This window comes from Oryctolagus cuniculus, chromosome 21 (assembly GCF_051225735.1).
Source record: "Oryctolagus cuniculus isolate XC-2025 breed Fujian yellow rabbit chromosome 21, ASM5122573v1, whole genome shotgun sequence".
Lineage (NCBI taxonomy): Eukaryota > Metazoa > Chordata > Mammalia > Lagomorpha > Leporidae > Oryctolagus > Oryctolagus cuniculus.
The window spans coordinates 12,027,297-12,054,163 of NC_142887.1; the positions used below are offsets into that span (position 1 = coordinate 12,027,297).

Consider the following 26,867-nt stretch of genomic DNA (forward strand, 5'->3'; position numbering starts at 1 on the left):
GCGCCCAGATTTCACCTGCAGGTGCCTGTGAGCAGCCTGGCTGCCCTGCACGGTGGGGAGTTCATCTTTGCAGCATCATCAGGTTCCGCCTCCTCCCTGGGACTGTGAAGCCTGCCCTGACCTCAAGAGAACCGAGGCGGGCACTGCCGTGAGCCTGGCGTCGCCAGCGCTGTTGGCTGGTGACAACCTCTCAGCTGTCACCTTTCTGATAGAGTGTTCAGATTAAAAGAGAATCGAGCAACATCTGCAGGCCCGTGGGAAGTTTCCTCTGCTCCTTCCTCTTTCCCGTTATCCATTAGGAATACTCCACAGAGGGACTCCAAGCCAGGCACTGCGATACAGGGTGTGGGTGTCCCATGTGGCGTCAGCTCTGAGGCCAAATGCCTGCCCCGGGAACGCTTCAAGAGTTTCCTTAGAGGCCGGCGCCGCAGCTCACTAGGCTAATCCTCCACCTGTGGCGCCGGCACACCGGGTTCTAGTCCCGGTTGCTCCTCTTCCAGGCCAGCTCTCTGCTGTGGCCCGGGAGGGCAGTGGAGGATGGCCCAAGTGCTTGGGCCCTGCACCCGCATGGGAGACCAGGAGGAAGCGCCTGGCTCCTGGCTTTGGATCAGCGCGGTGCACCAGCCGCAGCAGCCATTAGGAGGTGAACCAACGGCAAAGGAAGACCTTTCTCTCTGTCTCTCTCTCTCTCACTGTCCACTCTGCCTGTCACAAAAAAAAAAAAAAAAAAAAAAAAAAAAAAAAGTGTTTCCTTAGAGAGACAGAATGGGGTGAACATCCAGACATCTGCATATAAAATCCTTCGGGTTCCCCCTCTGAGTGCCCTCAGTCCTACCAATTCCTTTACCTCAATCATGCAGACTGCGCGCTGGGGACGATCGAGGGAGGGAGGGCGGTTCTGACGGCTGCTCATCTTCACTTGACTCATCCATCATGTGACCTGCGATTCCTCTGGAGTTCATTTCGTAAACAGTAGTGGGGCAGGCGTTGGGCACAGTGGCTTGGGACGCCCCCATCCCGGCCAGGAGTGCCTGGCTCAAATTCTGGCTCCTCCACTTCCAACCCAGCTTCCCGCTAACGCGCACCCTAGGGGCAGCCGTTCCAGCAGCTCAGTCCCTGCCCCCACGTGGGAGACCCAGATTGCGCCCAAGGCTCCTGGCTCCAGCCTGGCCCAGCCCTGGCTGTGGTGTGCATCTGGGGAGTGAACCACTAGACAGAAGCTCACTCTCTCAAATAAAATGAAAATAAATTTAAACGCTGGTTATTGCTATTGTTACGATGGGAGGAGTAGCATGCATAACTGATTTTCAAAGAACAGAATGTTTAGGGTACCATGAGAAACAATCAATGTATGCGAGGACCGAGGGTGTGCATGGTGAGCCTGTTGGGCCATGTTTGTGGGCTACAGCCACACAGCCCAAGGGCTCCATGCCAGGATTCATCCTTGAGCAAGACATGTGAAACTGGATTCCTCTAGCTGGCGCTGTGGCTCACATGGCTAATCCTCCGCCTGCAGCACTGGCACTCTGGGTTCTAGTCCCGGTTGGGGTGCCGAAGTATTTCTTTTTAAAAGGAAAAAAAGATGCAAGAATATGGAGCCCCTGTATCTTCAGTAACATCAGTGAATGTGTTTCCGCTTGCAAGAATAAACCAAAGGGCTTGGGGCCGGTTCTGTGGCCTAGTAGGTTAAGCATCCGTCTGTAGTGCCAGCATCCCATATGGGTGTCCGTTCGAGTCCCACCTGCTCCATTTCCGATCCAGCTTTCTGCTATGGCCTGGCAAAGCAGGAGGTGGCCCAAGTGCTTGGGCCCCTGCACCCATGTGGGAGACCTGGAAGAGGCTCCTGGCTCCTGGCTTCAGATCGGCTCAGCTCTGGCCATTGCAGTCATCTGTGGAGTGAACCAGCAGATGGAAGACCTCTGTGTTTCTTTCTCTCTCTCTGCCTCTGCCTCTTTGTAACTCTGCCTTTCAAATAAATACAAATAAAAAAGAAGAAGAAGAAAGGAGCTAAGGGCCTTGGATCAGGTTCCTTTGCTTCTGCACCCAGGCCGAGCTGCCACTTCTCATGCAGGTCCCCCCAGCTGCTCCTCAGACAGCAGAGCCTCTGAGCACTTCTGGTGCTGGAGGGAACAGCCCTGCCGAGGAGTGCACAGGCATGACCTGGTGGCTGCCTTCTGCAGGTCTCTGGACTTGCTTCTCCAGGATGTCCGCAGGGCGTGGTTTGAGGACCCGTGATACCGCTGCATCGTGCAGCTGTGAGAACAGGGTCCCCTCACGTTCAAACACAGCTGTGCTCAAACCCGTGGCTTGTTCTCTCCAGGAAGCCTGGGTCAGATGCACTCAGCCCTTTCTCTTCTCTTCCCACCCTGCTCTGTTTCTGATTGACACATTTTTTTTTTAAGATTTATTTATTTGAAAGGCAGAGTTACAAAGAAAAAGAGACAGAAACAGAGATATTCCATCCGCTGGTTCCAGATGGAGCTGGGCTGATCCGAAGCCAGGAGCCCGGAGCTCCTTCGGGTCTCCTGTGTGGGTACAGGGGCTCAAGAACTTGGGCCACCCTGTGCTGCTTTTCCAGGTACATTAACAGGGAACTGGATGGGAAGAGAAGCAGCCGGGACTCAAACAGCACCCATATGGGATGCTGGCAGCCAAAGCAGTGGCTTTACCCGTTCTAGCACCGCGCCCAGCTCCCTGGTTGACAGCTGCTTGCAGTCGGATTTTTTTCTCATCCCTGTGCCTCCGGCCCCCAGTCTTGGAGGACTGGAGGAGCGAGACTGATCTTTTCTTGCATTTCCCAAGTGCTCATTCAGTTATCACTCCCAAGCACAGTGGACTCCCCATGCACACGTGACTTCCCAACTGGACACTCTCATGCCTCTCTCCCAGCATTGCCGGCAGGGAACCGAGTGGCCAAACTCCCTTTAAAGGCCTCTGTGAGACAGGTCAGCGAGATGCATGCAGATGAGACGGCACCAGCACCGTGGAGGGAAGGGACTCTTGGTGGCTCACATTGTTTTGGGGCTTGTTTGCGTTGCTGTGCAGTTGTAATGGAAAACGAATAAAAATAAAAATCCCGGGCCCTTTTTGGCCAGCGCTTGGGAAGTTAATCCCATTGTTCTGGCAGAATTCCAGCTCAGGTCACTGCATTATGCTGGCTGGTGGAAGGCTCCTCACGCAGCTTGCAGTGGCTGTCACTGGGCCTGGCCTCTCTCTCCCAGCTCCATGTGCTGGGAATTAAACAGGTGTCCCCTCCTCACTCTGGAGAGAGGGCTGCCTGTGGGTGAGGCCCAGACCAACCTCTATCCTCTGGCCACTGTGGGGAAGGGATCTGAGAGCCAGTAATTAAAAGGATCACTTGCTACAATCCTACACTCCATGTGCATTTCTAAGGAGGAGGAATGGACACAAAGTAACTGTGCGTGTTAACGGAAGGATACAGTGCAGCATTTCAGGGCAGGTGCACAAGTACTGATCAGGGCCAGGTAACAGGCGGATCCATCCTCTCAGACATTTGTCATTTCTTTGTGTTGGGAACATTCAGAAGTCCTCTCTGTTACAAATGTTGAAATCTTGGATTGTCAATCACAGCTGTCCTACTGTGCCATCAGACATTAGAACTTATTCCTCCTATCCAGCTGCACGCCTGTGCCCAGTGAATATTGTCCAAGTGCTTTCCTGTAGTCACAGCATCACAGACTCCCAACATTGAAAGATTTCTCAGGAACTGTCTAGTTTCTTGCCAAAACTATGTGCATATATTTCTTCCATTTATGTTACAACATTTATTTTTTAAAAGATTTTTATTTATTTATTTATTTGAAAGGGAGAGAGAGAGAAAGAGAGAGAGAGAGGGAGAGAGAGAGAGAGAGATTCTATTGGCTGGTTCTCTCCCCAAATGACTGGAGTGCCCAGGGCTGGGCCAAGCAGAAGCCAGGAGCCAGGAGCTTCTTCTGGGTCTCCCACGTCTTCTGCTGCTTTCCCAGGTGCATTATCAGGAAGCTGGATCAGAAGTGGAACAGTGGGACTCGAACAGGCGCCCATGTGAGAGGACGGCAGGCAGCGGCTTAACCTTCTATACCACAGCGCAGCCCTGCAACGTTTTCTTACACAAATTTATAACAATTGATCTCCCCTCCACACCTGTATGCTTTCTTTGCTCCTTTAAATTGTTATACGGATTTTTTTTTCTAATGTGTCACTCTTTCCCATATGAATTGCATTGCATTTCATGGTATAAAGACAGGACCCAAGAACATTCTTTTCTATGTAAATAATCTACCCCCAACAGTGTTTATTGAAAAGTGATTCCTAATTGTGTGACTACAGCAAATGATTTGACCTCTCTGAGAATCAGCTTTCAGTGTATGGAAAAAATGGGCACCTCCCAGACAGGCTCGTCCTGAGGCAGGAGACAAGGCGTGAGAGGCGCCCAGCACAGGGCGTGCGTGGCAAGGACGTGTCGGACAAGTCACAGCCTCCTTGCCTCCCGTGCTGTTTCTTTTTCTGCTTCAGCCTGAAATCGGGTCTTGCTGGGATCTCCCTAAGTAGGCGTCTATCTCGTGTTTTGTATTCGGAAGCCACTGGGCAGAAAGACTGGGGACGACACAGAAACGCGGGGAGGCACTTTCGTGGGAAGGACGCATCTTCGCTCGCGGACGCTCTGCTGTGGTGCAGCCCCTCTTCCTCTTCAGGTCAATCCTAGGGCCTTGGCCAGGTTGCCAGGCCCGATCTTTGGAGGAAATCTGATTTTTGAGGACAAAGCTCTATGTGTGGGTTGTTTTATTTTGGGGGCAGACTTGGCCATGGGGTTGCTGCGTTCCAGGAAGAGGGAGGACTTTGCTGTCTCCTGATGAGTCACGGCAGAGAAACGACTCATGTTTGCAAAAAAGCTCGGGCCAAGTCTGTGCTTTCTCAGACTCCACCTGCCCCATCCATGCAGATTGGACCCCCACCCCCACCCCACCCGAGAAGATGTAAAAAGAGGCCGTGGTTGGCAACTGTTGGAGAATGGAAAGCAGCTGAGAGGAAGGCGTAGTGTCTCTTCTGTCCAGCCTCCAGCATGGGAACCACAGGACAGGACCTTACCATGGGGGCGGGGAGAACTGTCCTCAGATCAGGACCGGTCCTGGGGTGTGAGGAAAAGAATGGGACTGGGGGTGGGGGGCTGCCGTCTGGAGAAGGCCTCCCATCAGCCCCGGGGTTGCAGAGCACGGGGCTGGCCATCCAGAGAAGCCAAGGCAAGACAAGGGCAAGGCAGCGAGCAGGACTCTTGCAGCCGGGGGAAGCTGGGATCTGCTGCTTCCCAGGGAAGATGAGAGATGGTGGCTTAGAGGGACGGAGCAAGTGGGGGGCGTGCTGGGAGCCCCTGCTGCCCTGGCCTGGGCAGAGGGCTGGAGCCAGATAGGGCGCGTGATGCGTCCTCCCTGAGGGAGCCCATGGGGCACGTCACACACACGGCTCCCGGGAGACACAGTGTCCCCTCCCTCCCCCTCTCCGAGATCAGGAGAGAGTCACAAGGTGACTTGGGAGGGCAGCCAGCCCCCTGGGATCCCTAGTGAACTATCAGGTAACGAGATCAGGATCACAATAGCAAATCTGAACATGCCTCCCCTGCCACCGCACCCCCTTGTTTTCTATTGTGGGACATCAAGGGAGCGGGCTGGTCAGCCCGGGAACAGAGGTCCTATTCTAGGAATCTGTCCACGCAACCCTATCTGCTGCCTGCGCCGTCCTTGGGTTTCTGCCAGGCTGAAACTCTACCTGCTCGCGGCTGCTGCCACGGCTGCGAGAACAACGCCCTGGCACCCGGCAGGGCGGGGAGAACGGACTCATCATTTACAATTAACATTGCGTTTACTCATTCTCCATTTTTTCCACTAGGCTCAGGAGGCCCTGTCATCTTTGCATCCTGAACACTGCAGGGTTTGAGGTCTAAGCACCTTTGTGTGTGTGTGTGTGTGTGTGTGTGTGTTGGGGAGAGGGTGGGGGAGGTGGAGGTGGAGGTGGTGGTGGTGGTGGTGGTGGTGGTGGTGAGGAAGGAGAGCCATGGAGAACAACTCTGGAAATCTGTCCATAAAAAATCAAAGAACAAACCAACTGGAGGGAAAATAGCTGCTCTATTTAAACTACATTATCCCATCAGGGAGCTATGGTTCTGAAAACCATGCCACAGTACCTTGTTTGGCACTGCTACAGTGTGTGGGATTCTGACTTTCCTCCTCCTCCTCCTCTTTTTCCTTTTTTTAAAGTTGGAAAGTTTGGGGGCCGGCGCTGTGGCATAGCAGGTGACTATGCTCCACTTCCGAGCCAAGTCTCTGCCATGGTCTGGGAAAGCAGTAGAAGATGGCCCAAGTCCTTGGGTCCCTGCACCCGCATGGGAGACCAGGAAGAAGCTCCTGGCTTCAAATCGGCACAGCTCCACCCGTTGCAGCCATCCAGGGAGTGTACCAGCAGGTAGAGGATTCTCTCTCTCTCTCTCTCTCTCTCTCTCTAACTCTGCCTTTCAAATAAATAAATCAATCTTTTTAAAAGAAAGTTGAGAAGTATTTTTTTTTCCCCAGAGCAGCATTTGCGAAGAGAGTCAAGGGCTTCATTAATCACTTTGGTAGATATTTGCTGAGCACCTGCTACACGCCCAGCATGGTAGTGGATGCAGGGGAGACCAAGTGCATAAGAGAGCACTCAGACTTCTTGAGTGCTCCTCGGACTGAAGCATGCATTTAATAGCTTTTTATGGTATACCTTCTAAGCACATATGATCCCTCCTGGAGTCAGTAATATGCTAGAAGACAATAAACAAGTGATTTAGGGTGATCAGTGCTAGGAAAGAAAGAAAGAGTGTTATTGATATGTGCATTTGCCCAAAATGCTGCTGCCCTCAGCTCTGGCTCCTCAGCCACTCTGTGTAATTCATGGCCGCCTCTCAGAGAGGGGTGGCCACTTTACTGGCTCCACGCCTGTCCCTCTCACTCTGGAGTCCATGACACAGCCAAGGCGCCATGTCAGATCAACAGCCCTGTATGTGAGTCTGCCCATGCAAATTTGGATGTCACTGATATTCAGGTGGGGCTTAAAGCAGTCAGCCTAAAGAAATACTGTTGCTAGGAAAGAATGCTAAGTCCTAAGTCCTAGGACATCCTACACTTGAAGTTAAGTACAAGTGGAGGTGCTTGATTAAAAGGCCAAAAAGGGCTGGCGCCGTGGCTCACTTGGCTAATCCTCCACCAGTGGCGCTGGCACCCCAGGTTGTAGTCCCGGTTGGGGTGCCGGATTCTGTCCCGGTTGCCCCTCTTCCAGGCCAACTCTCTGCTGTGGCTTGGGAAGGCAGTGGAGGATGGCCCAAGTGCTTGGGCCCTGCACCTGCATGGGAGACCAGGAGGAAGCACCTGGCTCCTGGCTTCAGATTGGCGCAGTGTGGTGGCCATAGTGGCCATTTGGGGGGTGAACCAACAGAAAGGAAGACCTTTCTCTCTGTCTCTCTCTCTCACTGTCTCACTCTGCCTGTCAAAAAAAAAAAAAAAAGTCGAAAGGCTCAGCCAGAGAAGTAGAAGTAAAACCTGAGCTACCGTGCTGGAGCTGGGTAGTGTACAAAGTGCTGTGAGAGACATGAGAAACAGCCACTGTGTTCCAAGGTGTGAGCACAGAAGGGAGGGAGAAGGCCACTCTCTGTGGAAACTTCCAAGATGAACTGGAGTTTGAATCCTTTTTTTAAAAAAGATTTATTTATTGATTTGAAAGGTAAAGCTACAGAGAGGCAGAGGCAGAGAGAGAGAGAAAAGAGAGAGAGTCTTCCATCTGCTGGTTCACTCTCCAGTTGACCGCAACATCCAGAGCGGGGCTGATCTGAGCCAGGAGCCAGGTGCTGCTTCTGGGTCTCCCATGCAGGTGCAGGAGTCCAAGCACTGGGGCCGTATTCCATTACTTTCCCAGGCCATGGCAGAGAGCTGGATCAGAAGAGGAGCAGCTGGGACTCGAACCAGAGTTCATATGGGATGCCGGCTCTGCAGGCAGTGGCTTTACTCACTGTGCCACAGTGGTGCCTCCTGAATCCTCATTTTATTTATTTATTTATTTTGACAGGCAGAGTGGACAGTGAGAGAGAGAGACAGAGAGAAAGGTCTTCCTTTTCTGTTGGTTCACCCCCCAATGGCCACTGCGGCCGGCACACCGCACTGATCCGAAGCCAGGAGCCAGGTGCTTATCCTGGTCTCCCATGGGGTGCAGGGCCCAAGCACTTGGGCCATCCTCCACTGCACTCCCTGGCCACAGCAGAGAGCTGGCCTTGAAGAGGGGCAACCAGGACAGAATCTGGCGCCCCAACTGGGACTAGAACACGGGATTATCCTATTGATCCGCAGCACTGGCCGATTTATTTATTTTTTTACTAATTTGAGAGGAAGAAAGATATTAAGAGAGAACTGCCATCTGCTGACTCACTCGCCAAATGTTCACAATAGCCTGGATCGGGCCAAGAGCCAAAAACTCAATCCAGGTCTCCCACATGGGTGGCAGGAACCACTGTTGCCTACTGAAGTGGGAATCGGGAGCCTGTCCCGGGCAGCAAACCTAGGCACTCCAGTATGGGACGCAGGCGTCTTAAACACTAGGCCAAACGTTGTCCGCTGAGCTCTCATCTCCAAGGATGACAGGGTTCACTAGGCAGGTCCAAGTGGGAGGGACCATGCGGGCAGAGGTGCAGGTGAACGGACCACAGTTCATGGTGGTGGGAGCTCAGAGGTCGAGGGAGTTCCAGATGGATATAAACTGCAAGGAAGAGACAACCAGGCATCTCCAAACAAGCTGCCTGGGGTCCTGCTTCCTCCCAGCCACTTAGATCTACGGCTTTGTGAAGTGAAGCCCCTTTGGCAACCCCAGCGTTTGCAGACCTTTCTAGGAACAGCACCAGGATTTCCCGGTGGGCCCACTTTTCCAGGGTGTGGTCCTGAATTAGTAGCATCCACATCACTGGGATGCTTGTTCAAAGCGCAGACCTTTGGCCCACTCCAGAACTAGTGAGTTCTCATGCCAGGGGCAGGGCCTCGCAACCTGTGTTTTCACAAGGCCCCAGGTTCTGCTGAGGCTTCCCAAGGTTTGCAAGCCACTGCCAGTCACACACGCAGACGGCTGTGGCCAGGGAAGGCACAAGAACCAGGGAAAGTCTTAGGTTCTCCTCTCCATTGAAATTGCTCAGTTGGGGACCCCAGGGGCCACACCTGCTGCTACCTGGGGAGCGTCTGCCTGGGAGGAAACAGCAGAGGACAGCAGCAGGGCCAAGAGATGGACAGCTTTGCAGTTTCTCTGCCTGAGCACCTGGAGCAAGGGGCTCTGAATTCGGAGTCTGTTCCCAGTTAGTCCCTTTTTGCCAGGCATAAACTGGTGAGCTGAGTTCTTGACTCTCAGCCATCAAAAAAACGCTTATTAATGCAGGAGGGGGAAGAGGCGAATTCTGGAAGAGACATTCTGTCAAGTTTGGCAAATCCTCAGAAGTTACAGTTGTAGAAAAAGGAATGGTCCCTCAGTGTCCCAGGGCCATTCAGTGGCACAAGCCAGGTCAAGGTGAACATGAAGGAGCCCCAGGGCGGAACTGGAGACCGGTGCAGGTGACTTTATCCGGATCTTAGCCCTCTCACTAAGTTCCTGTGTAGACAAACGTGGGCTTCAGAATGGGGCAGCAGACTCACGTCTGCACAGTCCCCTGAAGTGACTTTAATGACAGGAACTTACACAGCGCGGGTGGTTTTGCCCATGGTTCCTCAGTAGGCGTGTCCCAGGGTGGGAAAGAGAAGGCAGCCCTAGCGCCCCTGACCGCTCCTGTGCCAGGTCAGAGTCTAGTACAGACATTGGGATTTGGCAACTACCACAGCGCTTGGGGCGGGTGTTGGAGGCATCAGTTAAGAGGCGACTTTCCATAAAGGAGCGCCTGGTTTGGGTCCCAGCTCCTCCACTCCTGAGTCCAGCTTCTTCCTCCTAATGCACGCCCAGGAGGCAGCAGGTGTGGATCAAGTACTTGGGTCCCTGACACCCACGTGGGAGACAAGAATGGAGTTTCTGGCTTCTGGCTTTAACCCAGTCCAGCCCCGGCTATTGCACACATTTGTTTAGTAAACCAGGATCCCTCTGTGTTTCCTCCTCTCTCCCTCCCACCTCTGTATGGTGTGCCTCTGCCTTGCAAATAAAAATTTTTTAAATTTAAAATAAAATAAACAAACATGACCCTTTAAGTCAAGCTGACTCCATGAGGTGCTCAAAGGAAGAACAATGCGTCCCAACACCATACACGGTGTGATGAAGCCTTAGAGGTGGAAGGAGACGGAGGATCTCTTTACTGACTTTGGAACCTTTAAGTCAGGTTAATTTATACCAGTTGAACTATTAAGTTGGGTTGATTTGGTTATTTTTAATCTGAAATGAACGTCTAGAAGTTCTGTTGGATATAGATATAAAGGCTTATCAAATTTGAGTGCAGTGCACAGCTGGGACATACAACCAAAATGTCACTCAATGATGAGGATTCCAAAAAACCAGAACAGCTTCTAAAGACGGACCAAAACAAGCATGAGAACATTCAGTTATAGGCAGAGTTCAGAGTCTGGGTTAAAAAAAAAAAAAAAATCAGCAGTGCAAGGTCGGGATGAGAAGATTTAACATAATTGCGGTTTATATGGAGAGGACTCCCTGGGTTCACACAAACGCACTGCGCAGGGAGGAGGATCTAGGACAAAGGCGGGCAGCAAAGCAAAGTGCCCAGCGAGACCACGCCCAGACTTTTGTGTTCCATAGTGGGTGTCTCCAGAACTGGACGACGAAGACGCTGAGGGATTGCAGATTCCCGCTCCAGGAAGAACAGCCCAGGGACCGAGCTGTTCCTCTTAGGTGGGAAAGGAGACTTGGAACACAACGGAGATCTTGAAATCCCCCCCGGGGGTCGCACAGAAGGGGGATTACGGTTGCACAGGGGGCTCCAGGGTGCCAGACACGACCGGATGTGTAGAAGCAGCTAGGTAACGGAAGGTGGACCCAGCCCAGAACGAGACCGCTTTCATGGCTAGAGCGCTCCAAATATGGAACAGACTGCCTTTCGCAGTCCCCACTGTACAGGCTTGGAGAGCTGGCCGGGCCTCTTTTGCAAGTCACTCTTCTCTGCTGGTTTTTTCTGTCTGATGAGCTTTTCAAACCAGCCTTTTACCCGTTGCCCTCTTTTTATTAATGCCTTTGAAGTTCTAGGAGCGAATCGTCCATCTCTCTGAACCACAATCTCCCTTCTTCTTTCCCACTCTCTGTCCTCAATTGAAAATGTCTATAATTTTTCCTGGAAAATGGAGTTGCTGAAACCCATTCTTATTTTTTAAAAAAATCTCATTAGCAAGATGCAAGTATAACTCAGTGGGTAAAATAAATTGAGCACAAGCTTATTTCTATACTGGAAAAAAAAATCCTACCTTTGGGAGGCTGTGTTTATGATAAATTTTGGTGACCAATAAACAAGTTGCAGAAACACCAACAGGTGGAGTTGCTGTGAGCCAGTAATGGGCTAAAATCGCACTGTTTCTGTTTCAGGGAGTATTCCAGCCTCCAGTAAGCAGGCAGCTTGCAAAGAACAGGGTGGGGAAGGGAGGGCACCATCGGGAGCTTGCACCTGACAGCCCATCACTCTGTCCAGCTGTGTTTCTGTCTGTTTATTTTAAACCTGTTGGCTTTCACAGCCATTCTCATGAGGTGCTCCGGTTTACCTGAGAACTAGGAAATTAGTTCGCTGGGGCCCTTTGGTGGGTCAGGGCCTCTGCAAGTCAGCCAGTGACACGGGGAATGCTGGGTCTCTCTTATTTATTCAAACAGGTGCTCAATAAATGATGCGCCAGGGACTTTTTTTTATGTTTATTTATCTATTTTAGATTGACAGAAAAAGAGAGAGTGCCTCCATCCGTTGGTTCACTCTCCAAATGCCTGCAAGAGGCAGGGCTGAGCTGGCGAGGGCCGTCCTGTGCTACCTCCTGGAAAGCAAGAGCAGGAAGCTGGATCAGAAGTGGAGAAGCTGGGACTCGCGCCAGGCACCCAGATACGGGATGTGGGAGTCCCAAGGGGGTGTTTCGCCTGCCGCTCTTGGACCGTTCTTCGGGAAAGAAAGACAAGCCCTTGTTCTGCTGGCGCTCGGATCCCACGGCTCCAGGAGACGCTGGACGCTCACAGCAAACTGCTAAACAAAAACAGAGCATCAGGAACAAGGGCGGCCAAGGGAATGAAAGGGAACCGTGTGATAGAGGGTGGAGCGGGAGAGGGAAGCAGCTAGACAGCAGCAGAGACCTCGGAGGAGGGGACCTGGGAGGGAGATCTGAAGGCTAAGGTGCACGAGGCAGGCGCAGATCTCAGGGAAGAACTTTCCATCGCCGCTCCGGCACCTGACTGCGGGAGAGGCGCTCCCACCTCACGCTGCACCACGCGGCAGGTAGTTTCCGGCTGGGGAGGTGGCATCCCCCTGCCTCCAGTGCCTCCGTGGGCTCGGGGAGAGAGCAGGTGAGGCAGCAGAAGCGGCCAGCAGCCGGTCTGAAGGGGAGGACCCAGGCCCTCCACTACCACCCCCGCCAGGCAGGCAGCCCCTGTCCTTTCGGAAGAGGCCGGACCCAGCCCGCGGCCAGCTCTCTGGTGACTGCCAGGCACCAGAATTCGCTTGTTTGTTTCGTGTAGGGTTCTCTCGGTCCTTTGCCAAGTATCAATCAAAACTGCATGCCAGCCTCCACTCCTTGGAAATAATTAAATGACATGACGTGCCTGAGGTTTTTTTTTTTTTTTTTTTTCTTCCTGCACTGCGATTTGCATCAGCTGAAGACATTTCTCTTTGGTCCTGAGGCTGAGCCTTTGGGGACAGTTAGGGCGACTTCTTTTGCTCTGCGTTGGTTCACGCGGCGTGCATGTTGTCCTAGCGCCAAACACACGAGGGGAGCAAGTGCCTCATTCTGTAGCCTACTCCCCTAAGAAAGCTGCTCGTTCGTGATTCGCAAAGAATCCCCTTCCCCTGATAAGCAGCGTTTAACGCATCGATGTCGGCCAAGTCCCCCTAATTCTGCTGCGACCGGGCTTTGTGCAGACCTCGCGAGCAGCTAAGGGAGGGGCTCGGGGGTGAAGTCCCTTCTTCCCCTACGGGGGGACGTGGGAGTCTCCTCCCGCGCGCAGCCCCGCGCGCTGCGGAAAACCGAAGTCACACCGGCTTCCTCCCCGAGCGGGGTTCCCTCAGCCGCGGCTCCGAGCCCGCGGGGGCAAGCCGGGCCGGCGCGCGCGGGAGCCCTCGGCTGCGGGTGTGGGATGCGGCGTTCCCAGGGTGGCCGCTGAGGGGTTCTGGCCGCGTGGGCTGGGGACTGCGGAATCCCCGCCCGCGGGGGGCTCTGGAGGACGCCGAGCGCGCGCGGACAGCGGGGGTACGCGCCAAGGACACCGGCCGGGCGCGCTCAGGGGGCGCCCCGTGAGGACTGCGTGCCCGCACAGACCCCCCTGAGGACAGGCAGGGCCCTCGGGGCCGCGGAGTGCAGGGAGCCCACCGCGCGCCCACCACGCGCATCCGCGGGCGCGCGTGGCGGTAGACCCGCACCGGGCGAAGGGCGCCGAGCGCTCGCCCTCCGCCGAGCCCCCCGGGGCCGCAGCGCCCACTGCGCGGGCGCGGCGCGCGCGGCCTCGATCCGGGTTCCTGGGGGCGGTGCGCGGGAGGGGGCGGGGCCTGCGCGGCGGCGTGGGCGCGAGGCGCGCGCGAGGGAGGGCGCCGGGGGGAGGGGGCGGGGCCGCGCCGCCCGCGCCGCGCTGGGCGCTCTCGGCCAATGAGCGGCGTCCACATGCCGCGGCAGCGGCGAGAGGGGAGGCAGCGGCCGATAAATGCTATTAGAGCAGCCGCCGCGGAGCCGTCCCCGACGCCGCCGCCTCCTGCTCCGCCGCAGTTTCCTCCGCCGCTGCCGGGGGTGCGGAGCTGAGGGACCCGGGCGAGCGCGCCGCTCGCCGCCCCGCCGGCTCGCCGCCTTCGCTCCGCTGCGCCCTCAGGGGTCGGCCGGGCGCCCCCTCCTCCGGCCCGGCCGGGGCCGCGAGCCGCCGCAGGACAGCGGGGAGGGGGCCGGGGGCCGCGGCCTGCGCTCCCTGCGGGCGGTTGAGGGCGAAGGAGGCCCTCCCTTCTGACGAGGGAAGGGGAGGGTCGGGAGCCCCCCGCCCGCCCTGCGGAGCCCGGGCGGCCCGAGGGCGGTTGTCTGGGGGAGGGGGTGCGGGGTGATTCAGCGCCCGGCGAGGCGGAAGCGGCCGGAGCGGCAGCGGCGGCAGCGGGAGGAGGGCGAGCGGCCAGTCGGCGCCGGGGCGCCCGCGGTGGCACGAGCCCGCGGCCCGAGTGCGAGGCGGAGGCGACGAGGCCGCGGGGACGGGGGGCGAAGCCGGCCGGGCCCCCGCAGCCATGGAGAACGCGCACACAAAGACGGTGGAGGAGGTGCTGGGCCACTTCGGCGTCAACGAGAGCACGGGGCTGAGCCTGGAGCAGGTCAAGAAGCTCAAGGAGAGATGGGGCTCCAACGGTAGGTGCCCGGCGCCGGGGGCTGCAGGGGACCCCCGCGCGGCGCGGCGCGGCGCGGCGCCGGTCCGAGAGCCAGGGAAGATGGCTGACCGGGCTCCACCTCGTGGGTCTCGGCTCGGCGCCCGCCGACGGCTGCAGGCGGCGGCGGCGGCGCGGGGCCCGCGGGCGAGGGGCTGCCAGCGGCGGGCCCCGGGCTCGGGGGTCCGGGGTCGAGCCCCGGCGCTGCGCGGCCTCCTCGCGGGTCGAGCCCTTGACCTTCCGGGCGCGCCGCCTGCGCGGCAGCCTCCCCCTGTGGAGGCTGAGGCGCGTCTCCCGCAGCTGCGCGGGGCCCTGCGAGACGTCTCCCCGTCCCCAGCCGATTTATGAGGCGTCGGTGTGGTGGAGGAGCCACCCAGAGTTACACATCTGGCGGGGTGATGACATAGCTGAAAGGCCGGCTCCTCCTCTCGGGAGCCCTGAATGAGCTTGCGCTTGGGTTAGACCCGAGTTCATTGATGAGGAGCAGGGCAGGTGTCCTGGGGGTACCAGTACGCGCTCGGGATGTTAAAAAAAAAAAAAGTTCCCGTAGCTAGGTCTTTCAGACACGTTGATACATGTAGTCTTTGCAGTTTTTAGAAAGACAATACTAATTTTTTTTTTTTCTGTTTCCTGCCTCTTAACGTTGCCTGGTGAATTTCAACATTATCCAGAGTTACCGGCTGAAGAAGGTAGGTCATCTTAACGTGTCCTGTTCTTTGCTTTCGTGTGTGTGTGTGTGTGTGTGTGTGTGGCGGTGTGTGCGCATGTTAAGATGACACTTAATGACAAATATGTTTGTTTCCAACAGGAAAAACCTTGCTGGAACTTGTGATTGAGCAATTTGAAGATTTACTAGTTAGAATTTTATTGCTGGCAGCATGTATATCTTTTGTAAGTACAGAAAAATTTGTTTTCTTTCCTCCAAAAGCTGAAAATACTCCATAGGTAAACCAGAAAGCCAACGATGTCCATGCAGTGAAAACATTTGGAGATTTAAGCTGAGTCTCCATGTTTTAAAAACAAATTAAACAACCCAGGTATTTTAAAATTACAAACAGGCCACATGAATTCATTTGTGTTCAGAAAATAGATGGCTGACATTTACAGGGCCGTTAGAAATCATTCCCCCAGTGCGCCAGAGTCTCATAAATTCTTGTGGTATCAGAAAGTTCTTCGTTGGTTCGGAGGCCTTCTCTGTTTTGGGTTCTTCTCTTTGCTATCATGTTATAAGATCACACTGAGGTGATGTTGGCTCTTTATACTCTGTAAATAGAACTTACCAAAGGAATATTCCAGTTGCTTTCCCTTCCTGGTAATGGCAAGGTGACAATTGTTCCTGACAGTGACAAGAATGATGACGGCAGTGATGGCACCACTGTTGACCAAATTTGGTCACTGACCTTTAGTTAGGTGGTATCTTTATCTAGACCCCTGTCTTGAGTGATTCCTAGGTTGATAAGACAAGATTCAGGACGATTTGTTCTAAGTCTTAAAAAGAAAGGCAGGATTTTTTTTTTCTGGTTCTGTATATGCTTACCCACTTAGGTCCTGTATGGTTGCTAAGAAACTAGTGAAATGCAAAGAACTGCAGCAGAAAAAAGGTGATGAGGGAGGGCAAGAATATTTCTACGTTATTAACTTTTTTCTTGCTTAGTATTTTTATTGCATTTTTTTGTGGGTAGTAGAACTCTGGGTAGTTTTCCTAAAAATGGTCAAGACTAGGACACAGATGTTCTTAATCCTAACAGCATGAGACATCTTTTGATCTTAAATTACAGTATTTTATTCTTAATCCATGATGGGAAGTGAAATTCACTCAAGTGCAGTACTTTCAAGTTTTGCAAATGGCACTGTTTCAAGGTTACATTTTTGTGCATTTGGGTGTATGCAGGTCCCAGGATTCTACCTAAGTTTTTATGGCAACATACCAAAGAAGACTATTTTGAGAACTAAACAAACCAAGCAGTGGGCATTTAATTCAGGCAAAAGATGAATTTTATACTCATCTTTGAAGCAGATAGAAGCAGCAAGAGATGAACTTTGCAGTAATTCTGTGCATCCATTTTATCATGAGGTTTTGATGCTGTGTAGCCACATAGTATGTAGTTAATAATTCAGTCCTCAGTCTTCTCTGTGGTTTTCATTGAGTAAAACATTGTCCTAGCAGGCCATTCAGCATACTCAATCACTCCATACCTCTTAAGTGTCTTTCTGTGATTAATTAAAAAAAATTTTCCCCCTAGCAAATGTCTGTTGTTAAGATAAATGAATAGAGCTGTTTGATTAACTGTAGTTTCAATATAGTGCAGGGGAGAGGCAGAGTGAATGATACATTTGGAGATAGTATAAGATTTAAGTTAACCTGGCCACATAATTCTGAAATAGTCTTTGTTTTGGCAGTTAAAATCCAAAGTGATCGGTGACCTTCAAAGTTAGTATATACAACCCAAAGGTAGAACTGCTATATGCAGACCAGAGGCAAAACAGTTTTTACTGAATTATTTGGTGTGATAACTTGAAGCAGTGTTGGAAATGATACCCGTGATGTTACAATAGCAAGCTGTTGGCTCTTTGGGTTGAATAGGGTGTCTATTTCAGTGGCTAATTTGACTGGGACTTTTTATTAGCATGTAGAATTAATGTTGTGTGTAAGTGATGAGTTTGCAGTTTCTTGATATTTTCAAATGGGTTTTAAAATAAATTCTTTGAGTTTGTTGTACGGTAGGACCTTGCCACATAGCTTTAGAGCTGTATCTTGGAGTGGGACTTTTAGTTCCTTTTTGGTAACTTCCAAGAAGTGAACTATGTTAAAATGTTTGTGTTGTGGGTGACTAAATAGCAAAAGAATGGTTTTAGAAAGTACTTTTGCTATAGAATTCACTTAATTTGGTTTGTTTGATCAAGAAATAGTGGATATAGAACCTGTTTTGTTGATTGACTTCCTGTGGTGTTGGCACTGCTGCTACATTGCACTTGACCTTTTCATTCTTCATTTCTTTATCTTTCAAAAAAGAGTACAGAGTCTTTTGTCGTAGTTTATTCGTATTGTCTTAACAGGAAAGACATGATTGAATGAAGGAGTTCTTCTGGAGAATGGAATAGGCAATTCTAACAGTCTATACGTAATACATCATCAGATAATGCTCTTAAAAAGGGTGTTAGTGATATAGTTCAAGTATCAAACTAAGTAGTAAACTGTTAACAATAGTTAATATTTTGCTGTGACAGAATGTAAGAAATTGCATTAATACTTGACACTAGAGATCCATAGGGATAAAGCTTAATTGATTTGCAATGTTTATCAAAAAAAAAAAGGTCACTTGAATTGGAAGAGGGAAGCATATGGACATGATAAATCCCTTAATTTGACATTCAAGACCCTCTGTTATTTCACTCTTATCTTTCATCCTCTCCTTGGTTACCCTCTTCACCCTACATTTAACACATTCTGTGGTTTAATTGAAATGCCTGCCTTGCTCATTCCTTTTTTTTTTTTTTAAGATTTATTTATTTGAAGGGCAGAGAGAGAGGTCTTCCATCTGCTGGTTCAGTTTCCAGCGGGCCACAATGGCCAGAGTTGTGCCAGTCCAAAGCCAGGAGTTTCTTCCGGGTCTCCCACGCGGATGCAGGGACCCAAGCGCTTGGGCCATTTTCCTCTGCTATCCCAGGCCATAAGCAGAGAGCTGGATTGGAAGTGGAGCAGCCGGGACTTGAACCGGTGCCCACATGAGATGCCAGCACCACCCGCTGTGCACAGTGCTGGCCCCTCCTTCCTCTTTCACTGCTTCCTTTATTTATTGAGCACCAATGACAATAGTGATAGAGTGTTGAATAAAATGGACAGAAATCCCTTACTTGGAGGATAGTGCTGTTGAGAAAAATAAAGCCGGGGGGCCTAAATAAGGTTCTATGGGGAGAGGAGTGTGCTTTTCAAATAGGCTGGACAGGAAAGCCTAAGACAGTGACATTTAAGAAAAGACCTAAAGGAGGTGAGGCCTGGGGCGTGTTGATCTCAGTTGCATCTGTCTAAATCATAAAACCTTCTCTCAACAATTGCATAACTTTTTATACCCTCCACTGCTATTTCCACCTCAACTACTTAATTGACTAAAATGCTACTAAAACTTTCCAGGCTGGTGCTCCTCTCAGCTTTCCAGTTGTATCTTTCTGGTTTGTGAATGTGTCCTCTTCTTCCTGTTTGGCCTCTTGGAAAGGGTTCTTAATTCTTCTTAGGCAGTGTTAGTACTTTTTTTTTTTTTTTTTTTTTTTGGACAGGCAGAGTGGACAGTGAGAGAGAGAGACAGAGAAAGGTCTTCCTTTGCCGTTGGTTCACCCTCCAATGGCCGCCGTTACAGCCGGCGCACCGCGCTGATCCGATGGCAGGAGCCAGGATCCAGGTGCTTTTCCTGGTCTCCCATGGGGTGCAGGGCCCAAGCACCTGGGCCATCCTCCACTGCACTCCCTGGCCATAGCAGAGAGCTAGCCTGGAAGAGGGGCAACCGGGACAGAATCCGTGCCCCAACCAGGACTAGAACCCTGCGTGCCGGCGCCGCAAGGTGGAGGATTAGCCTATTGAGCCACGGCGCCGGCCAGTGTTAGTACTTTTGATACCACAGATGTTCATGTGAGTTTGTTTTGGGAGCACTTTAAAAATATTTGGAATCTGTTGACGTTGATTTTCTCAAAACAATATATTAAACATTTGAAATTCAGTAGTGATTGAAATTTTTTTTCTCATTTCTTTTCAATTATTTTTAAAATGGGCCATATACCGATTGGTTTAAAAAAATTTTTTTTTGAGGATTTTATTTATTTGAGAGGTGGAGTTACAAAGAGAGAGAAAGAGAAAAAGGTCTTCCATCCACTGGTTTACTCCCCAAATGGCTGCAACAGCCAGGGCTGAGCCTGGCTGAAGCCAGGAGCTTCCTCCGGTCTCCCACTTGGGTCAGAGGCCCAAGCAAGCCATCTTCCACTGCTTTCTCAGGCCATAAGCAGAGAGCTGGTTCAGAGGAGGAGCAGCTGGTATGTGCGCCAGCGACACAGATGGAGGCTTAGCCTACTAAGCCACAGCGTGGCCCTGAAGAATTTTTTTTGTGAACGTTCTATCCCGATCAGAAGAAAATGAGCCAGTGCAGTGGCATAGTGGGTAAAACTGCCGTCTGCAGTGCTAGCATCCCATGTGAGTACCAGTTTGAGTCCTGGGTGCTCCACTTCTGATCCAGCTCACTGATAATGCCTGGGAAACCCGTGGAAAATGGCCCAAGTCCTTGGGCCCCTGCACCCGTGTGGGAGACCTGGAAGAAGCTCCTGGTTCCCGGCTTCAGTTTGGCCTAGTTCCGGTTGTTGTGGCCATTTGGGAAGTGAACCAGCAGATCTCTCTCTCTCTCTCTCTCTCGATCTCTCGATCTCTCTCTCGATCTCTCTGCTTTTAGTGCCTTTTGTGTGTGTGTGGTTTTTTTTAATGACTTTATTTGCCATCCCAGAAAATAACCACACCACTTATTGGTGATCCTTTGTATCATTTTTGTAAAATTTTAATTTCCATTTCTTCTTTATTTTAAACTTTTTTTTAGAAATACAAATTTCATCTTTAGGAATATAGTTATTCCCACCATCCACGCCCTCCATCCACACTCCCACCCTTCCTTCTCGCTCTCCCCTTTTCCTCTCCTCCCAGTCTCATTCATTTCTTCTTTTTAAAAAAATTGTTAATCTAAATTTATTCTTTTATTGATCAAATGTTTTAGTGCCAAGGGAAGATTGTAAGTTTCTGAGGATACATGGAGGAGCAAAATGTGCTTGTGATCTCTTGTGTTTGCTTCTTAGGGTCTTGAATGCCCATTCCTGTGTATGGATATTTGAGTCACAGTATCGTTACAGTCTGCCAGTTTAGAGTGAATCATGTCTTTTTTCCTTGATCTAGAGTTTAATTTTATTTATTGTGCTTCCTGTCAGAAGTTAACAGTGTTGTGCAGAGATTAATTTTGTGAATAAAATTGGATCCTACCCTGTCTTACCAAATTTAAATTATAGTCGAGCGTTTGTTAGGAAGTGCTTTCTATTTTTTATTGGAAAGGTAGGGTGATAGAGATCTTCCATTTGTAGATTGACTCCTCAAATATCTGCAACAGCCGGGGGCCCAGAACTCAATCTAGTCTCCCATTTGGGCAACAGAGGGATAAGTGTTTGAGTCAGAGAAGGGATGTGGGGATCCCAAGTGACAGCTTAACCTGCTGTGCCACAGTGCCTAAGCCAAGTACTTACTGAAAAATTTTTGAGAGGTAGACACAGGGCAAGCCCACGGATACTTTTATTCCCCAGTACCTAGGGTTGGGCTGGAAGCCAGGAGCTCATTTCTGGTGGCAGGGACCCAATTGCTGAGCCTTCACTACTCCCTCCCAGAGTCTGCATTGGCAGGTAACTGGACTTAGGAGCCAGGGCTTGGAATTGAACCCAGGCATTCTCATGTGGGACGCCAAGGTCTTAACCTCTAGGCTAAACACTTGCTCTGCAAGTGGTTACTTTGAATAGCTTTGGCAGATTGGAAACTTTGAACTTGCTTGATAACTGAGCTCTCACAGAAGGTGGGTACTGCTACTGTATGTACAAAGTTCGAGGGAAGGTAGACAGGCTGTTGATGCCTGCAGTTACACTGTGGTAGCCTTTTCTTCTACTTGCCTTTGCCTTTGATTATGCAGTTGGTTACCTTTTTGCTGACTCAATGTTTTAAGTCTGTATACTGCCGTTTAGGGCCTTGTACTTTAAAGGTTGTGTGAGATTTTTTATTTATACATGTCTTTAATAGGTATTCAGCATCAGCTGGTGCCGTGGCTCACTTGGCTAATCCTCCGCCTGTGGCGCCGGCACCCTGGGTTCTAGTCCTGGTTGGGGCGCCGGATTCTGTCCCGGTTGCCCCTCTTCCAGTCCAGCTCTCTGCTGTGGCCAGGGAGTGCAGTGGAGGATGGCCCAAGTGCTTGGGCCCTGCACCCGCACGGGAGACCAGGAGGAAGCACCTGGCTCCTGGCTTCGGATTGGCCGGCGCGCTGGCCACTTGAGGGGTGAACCAATGGAAAAAGGAAGACCTTTCTCTCTCTCACTGTCTAACGCTGCCTGTAAAAAAAAAAAAAAGAAAGAAAAAAGTATTCAGCATCAACTATGTACAAGACTCTTCGGCCCCTACAATGCAACAGTGAATGAAAGGCTACAGCAGCATAATCCTTATATTCAGCATAGTCTCAGGATTTTTTAAATATTTCCTCTTTCTACATAAATATGTTTTTATACAGTAAACCTTACTTATGTACTGAGCTTATTTATTACCATGCTAATAAGACATCTTGCACTTAAGTGGTAATTTCACTAATCGAATTTTCTTCCCTTTTCCCCTCTCATTTTTCCCATCTCAGTGGAGTTTTTGGTCATGTAATCTGCCTGTCTATACCACCCATGTTCTGTTAAGATTTATTGTGTTGAGTGTTTTTCAGGAGAAAAAAGCAAAGAAGGTACAACATGGTCTCAACATGATTGGTTGGATTTGTTATTAGTTATTTAAATATGGTTCATCTTCATTTTGGAGTGTAGCATTTAGTTCTCTGGCTATTTATGGTTTTGAAGTATGCATTTTAAAGTATTCAGGAAACAGGTGGCTGTTAATTGAAAGGTTTGGGCACTATCTTATCAGGAGATTTACCCACTAGTTTCTTTTTTTTATTTTTTTTAAATTTTTTTATTTTGACAGGCAGAGTGGACAGTGAGAGAGAGAGAGAGAGACAGAGAGAAAGGTCTTCCTTTGCCATTGGTTCACCCTCCAATGGCCGCTGCAGCCGGCGCACCACGCTGATCCGATGGCAGGAGCCAGGTACTTATCCTGGTCTCCCATGGGGTGCAGGGCCCAAGGACTTGGGCCATCCTCCACTGCACTCCCTGGCCACAGCAGAGAGCTGGCCTGGAAGAGGGGCAACCGGGACAGAATCCGGTGCCCCGACCGGGACTAGAACCCGGTGTGCCGGCGCCGCAAGGTGGAGGATTAGCCTAGTGAGCCCAGGCGCCGGGGCCCCACTAGTTTCTTATCAAGCACTAATTAATGTATCTGTAGAAGCTTCAATTAACAATATGAATGCCTGTGTTTCCTACATGTGAATAGTTAAGGTCATTGTAGCAGAAAAGGTACTGCCTTGTCCAGATTAGCTCTTACATCATTGATAAATACCACTTGTGAAAAAGAACTGCACACTGGAAAATTGGAGGTTTGCTCCTGTCCTGTTGCAGCTTGTGGTAGGCTTCCTCCGGCTATTACCAGGATGTTGCGTTAAGTTTGTCCCCCAGGCTTGGCTGCCAAGAGGGAAATTCATAGCTGCCTTAACAAGGTGTGAAGCTTATCTTACACTTGCTAATGCCTCACTGACCTTTTGGAAAGGCCCTAGTTACTTTTCAAGTTGAGCAATTTTTCTCTCCTAAGAGCTAATTAAGTTTCTTATTTCTGATATGCTCTCCTTGGCAAGTGTTTAAAAGGTTAGTATCAGAGCAGCTGTGATCCTATGTCCATCAAAATTTATAACTTCCTAGAAAAGTTTTCTTTCTGGCATTAGGCCTGGCCTTAACACTAGGAGTGCCCTGGTGAAAGCTTGCAGCAGCATTTATCACATTCGTTCTGGTTTTCTGCCTGCCCTGGTTCACTGCTGTCAGTGGCAGTTGGCATCTGTCAGGACCTGGTTTGGCTGTCCCCCTCCCCCGCCCTGCTCAAATTGATATTTCTTGTTAATTTGTTGCTGCTCCTTTCACTTGAAAAATTCATGTTAGCACTTGGCCTTCATCATCTTTCTGTTCATTTGCTATTTGTGTAAAAACTCATAGTATTGTAAGCACAAATGTTGTCAGATGTTTTCACTAGAATCATAAATCATCAGGAAGAGTGCTTCCATTGTTTCCTAAATACTAGATCATTTGAAGAAAAGATTTGGTTATAAAATAAGCACATTTTAAACAATGTTTGCAATGTTTTAAGAGTGGAAAGCAGATCCCACCTCCTGAATCGAATGATTAGAGATGTTCGGCATTCTTCTTGACTTGGTGGGATTCCGCAGAAATCTAGTGGCGGTTGGCATCTCTCAAGGTTCTTGGTCCTGGTTAAATTTTTAGCCATTTAGATTATTCTTTACCTTGTTCCTTATCATGAAGATTTGTTGTATTGTTCTGTTCTGCCACCTTTATTACTGCTTGCATATAAAATACAGTGGGCTCTTGAGTTTTTAACCCTAAGGTTATGGTTGTATGAGCTAAAAGTGTAATTCTCTTGAGTCAGCATTGTATCCAGTTGAAGCTTTGTTGGACATGAGTCGTTTCTGAAAAGGGTATGTAGCTGTTGGATGTCATGGAAGCTGACCTTCTTGATTTCAGGACACTTCAGTAATTCTGAGATGAACTTCAGGGTTACCACTGAAAAGATGTGGGAGATGTTACTTTACTTTAAAATTTGAGCTGGGGTGGGCATTTGGCCTGCCTGTTTAGAATGCCTGCGTCCCATATTTAAGTTACTGAGTTGGATACTTGGCTCTGACTTCTGATTCCAGCCTTCTGCCAGTGCAGACCCCGAGAGGGAACAGATCATGGCTCCCTGCTCCCTGCTGCCCACTTAGACCTGGATTGATTTTCAGGCTCTGATCTTCAGCCTGGCAAAGTCCTAGGCCATTTTGGGCCTTGGAGGGTGAGTCAGCAGCAGGAGCACTTCCTGTCTTTGTGAGAGGGAAGGGTCTGTATGACTCTTCCTCCCTCTGTCCCTCTTTGCAATAAATTTAAGAAATTGACTCAGTGACCAAATTGATTTGACTATGAATTTATTCTGTATATTCTTTTTTTTTTTTTTTTGACAGGCAGAGTGGACAGTGAGAGAGAGAGACAGAGAGAAAGGTCTTCCTTTGCCGTTGGTTCACCCTCCAATGGCCGCCGCGGCCGGCGCGCTGCGGCCGGCGCACCGCGCTGATCCGATGGCAGGAGCCAGGAGCCAGGTGCTTTTCCTGGTCTCCCATGGGGTGCAGGGCCCAAGCACCTGGGCCATCCTCCACTGCACTCCCTGGCCACAGCAGAGAGCTGGCCTGGAAGAGGGGCAACCGGGACAGAATCCGGCGCCCCGACCGGGACTAGAACCCGGTGTGCCGGCGCCGCTAGGCAGAGGATTAGCCTAGTGAGCCGCGGCGCCGGCCTATTCTGTATATTCTTATTTGATGTGAACGTTAACCAAATCAACAAGGCTGTTGATGACTGCCTTTTATTTTAATAAAACCAGGAATTTAATAATTAATATATATGGAATTATGAATGAGAAGCATCTATAATTTTATATATATATATAGGATATTGTAAATGAGAAGCATATGTTTGACTCCCCAGAATTACTGTGAATGGGACATAAGCTGGTTGTTTATGTATTACATTTTTCCACGATTTGTTCTAGAGAAGGTAAGAAAAGAGGTCTTGTCTGTATCATAGATCCTTTACAGCCAGAACTAAGTCTAAAAACACTAAGCCTAAAAACACATTAACGATTCTAATGTGCTATTTCTCCTTTAGGTTTTGGCTTGGTTTGAAGAAGGTGAAGAAACCATTACAGCCTTTGTAGAACCTTTTGTAATTCTGCTTATATTGGTAGCCAATGCCATCGTGGGTGTATGGCAGGTAAGCAGAAATTTATGCAAGTGTTTTAGTTGCATTAATCTCTCTGTTATTTGTTTCGCCTGATGTGTTTAGTAAAAATATGCCTGTGAAACATCTATGTGTATTTTTTCTTTTGTCCATTTAATGACAAAATTTTAGACCTCTCATACATGTATATTTGGCGGATAAAATTGTTCATTCTTCATAGTAGCAAGGACTTTAAGAGAAGCTACTTCAGGAAACCAGAAAATGGGAGAACTATTCAGTGTCTTTATCTTTTTTTTTTTTTTTTTTTTTTTTTTTTAAGATTTATTGATCTCATTTGAAAGGTAGAATTAGAGAGGGAGGGAGAGATCTTCCATCTGCTGGTTCACCCCCCAAATGGCTGCAACGGCTAGAGCTGGGCCGATTGAAAGCCAGGAGCCAGGAGCTACCACATGGGTGCAGGGGCCCAAGCACTTGAGCCATCTTCCACTGCTTTCCCATTTGCATTGGCAGGAAGCTGGATCAGAAGTAAAGCAGCTGGGACTTGATCCTGCGCCCGTATGGGGCACATCACAGGCAGTGGCTTAACCTTATATGTCACAGCACCGGCCCCCTAATATGTCAGTTTTATTTTATTTATTTTATTTTTTTAAAGATTTATTTTATTTATTTGAAAGAGTTACAGAGAGAGGTAGAGATAGAGAAGTCTTCCATCCACTGGTTCACTCCCCAATTGGCTGCAATAGCCGGAGCTGTGCTGATCTGAAGCCAGGAGCCAAGAGCTTCTTCCAGGTCTCCCACGCAGGTGCAGGGGCCCAAGGACTTGGGCCATCTTCTACTGCTTTCTCAGGCCATAGCAGAGAGCTGGATCAGAAGAGGAGCAGCCAGGACTAGAACCTGGGCCCATATGGGATGCCGGTGCTTCAGGCCAGGGCCTTAACCCACTGTGCCACAGCGCCAGCCCCCAGTTTTAAATATTATTGTTTTAGGTTTATAATGGATGTAGTCATCCCTTTGAAGATTGCATAGTGTACCTACCATTCTTATAGTAGACACATTATAAATATACTTAGTCCTGTTGCAATTATTATAAACTGGTATCTCTGTGATACAGGAAGATCTTCATGTGATGTGCTCATAGAAAGATGGACTACTTATAAGAACTTTGAACTGGTATCTTCCTCTTCTCATTTTTTGTTTTTCTTTGGCATATTTATACTAAAGTAGAAATTATCCTTTTGTGAATAATTTAGTCAAAAGAAATAGTCATAACAACAGGTTTGTCCTTTTTTTTCTTTTTAAGATTTTTATTTATTTGAGAGGTAGAGTTACAGACAGTGAGAGGGAGAGACAGAAAGGTCTTCCATCCACTGGTTCATTCCCCAAAAAATGGCCGCAATGGCCAGAGCTGCACTGATCTGAAGCCAGGAGCCTGGAGCTTCTTTCAGGTCTCCTACGTGGGTGCAGGGTCCCAAGGACTCGGACCATCTTCCATACTTTCCCAGGCCATCTTCCATACTTTTCCAGGCCATAGCAGAGAGCTGGATGGTAAGAGGAGCAGCCGGGACTCGAACCCACTGCCAATATGGGATGCTGGTGCTGCAGGCAGAGGATTAACCTACTGCCAGCCCCTAGGTTTGTCCTGATTTTCAAGCTGCTAATGTGTATTTTTATTAAA

General features: G+C 49.9%; 1 protein-coding gene across 2 annotated transcripts in view; it reads left to right on the forward strand.

Moving 5' to 3' along the window:
- Positions 1-13,810: 13,810 nt before the first annotated feature.
- ATP2A2 (ATPase sarcoplasmic/endoplasmic reticulum Ca2+ transporting 2) overlaps positions 13,811-26,867 on the forward strand; it is a 70,676-nt gene continuing 57,619 nt past the window's right edge. The window contains exons 1-4 of one of the 2 annotated variants that reach the window (XM_051826460.3): positions 13,811-14,537; positions 15,226-15,243; positions 15,363-15,445; positions 25,121-25,225. In XM_051826460.3, the coding sequence (XP_051682420.1) occupies positions 14,420-14,537; positions 15,226-15,243; positions 15,363-15,445; positions 25,121-25,225 (324 nt within the window). In that variant the 5' untranslated portion in view covers positions 13,811-14,419. 2 annotated transcript variants of the gene reach the window in all.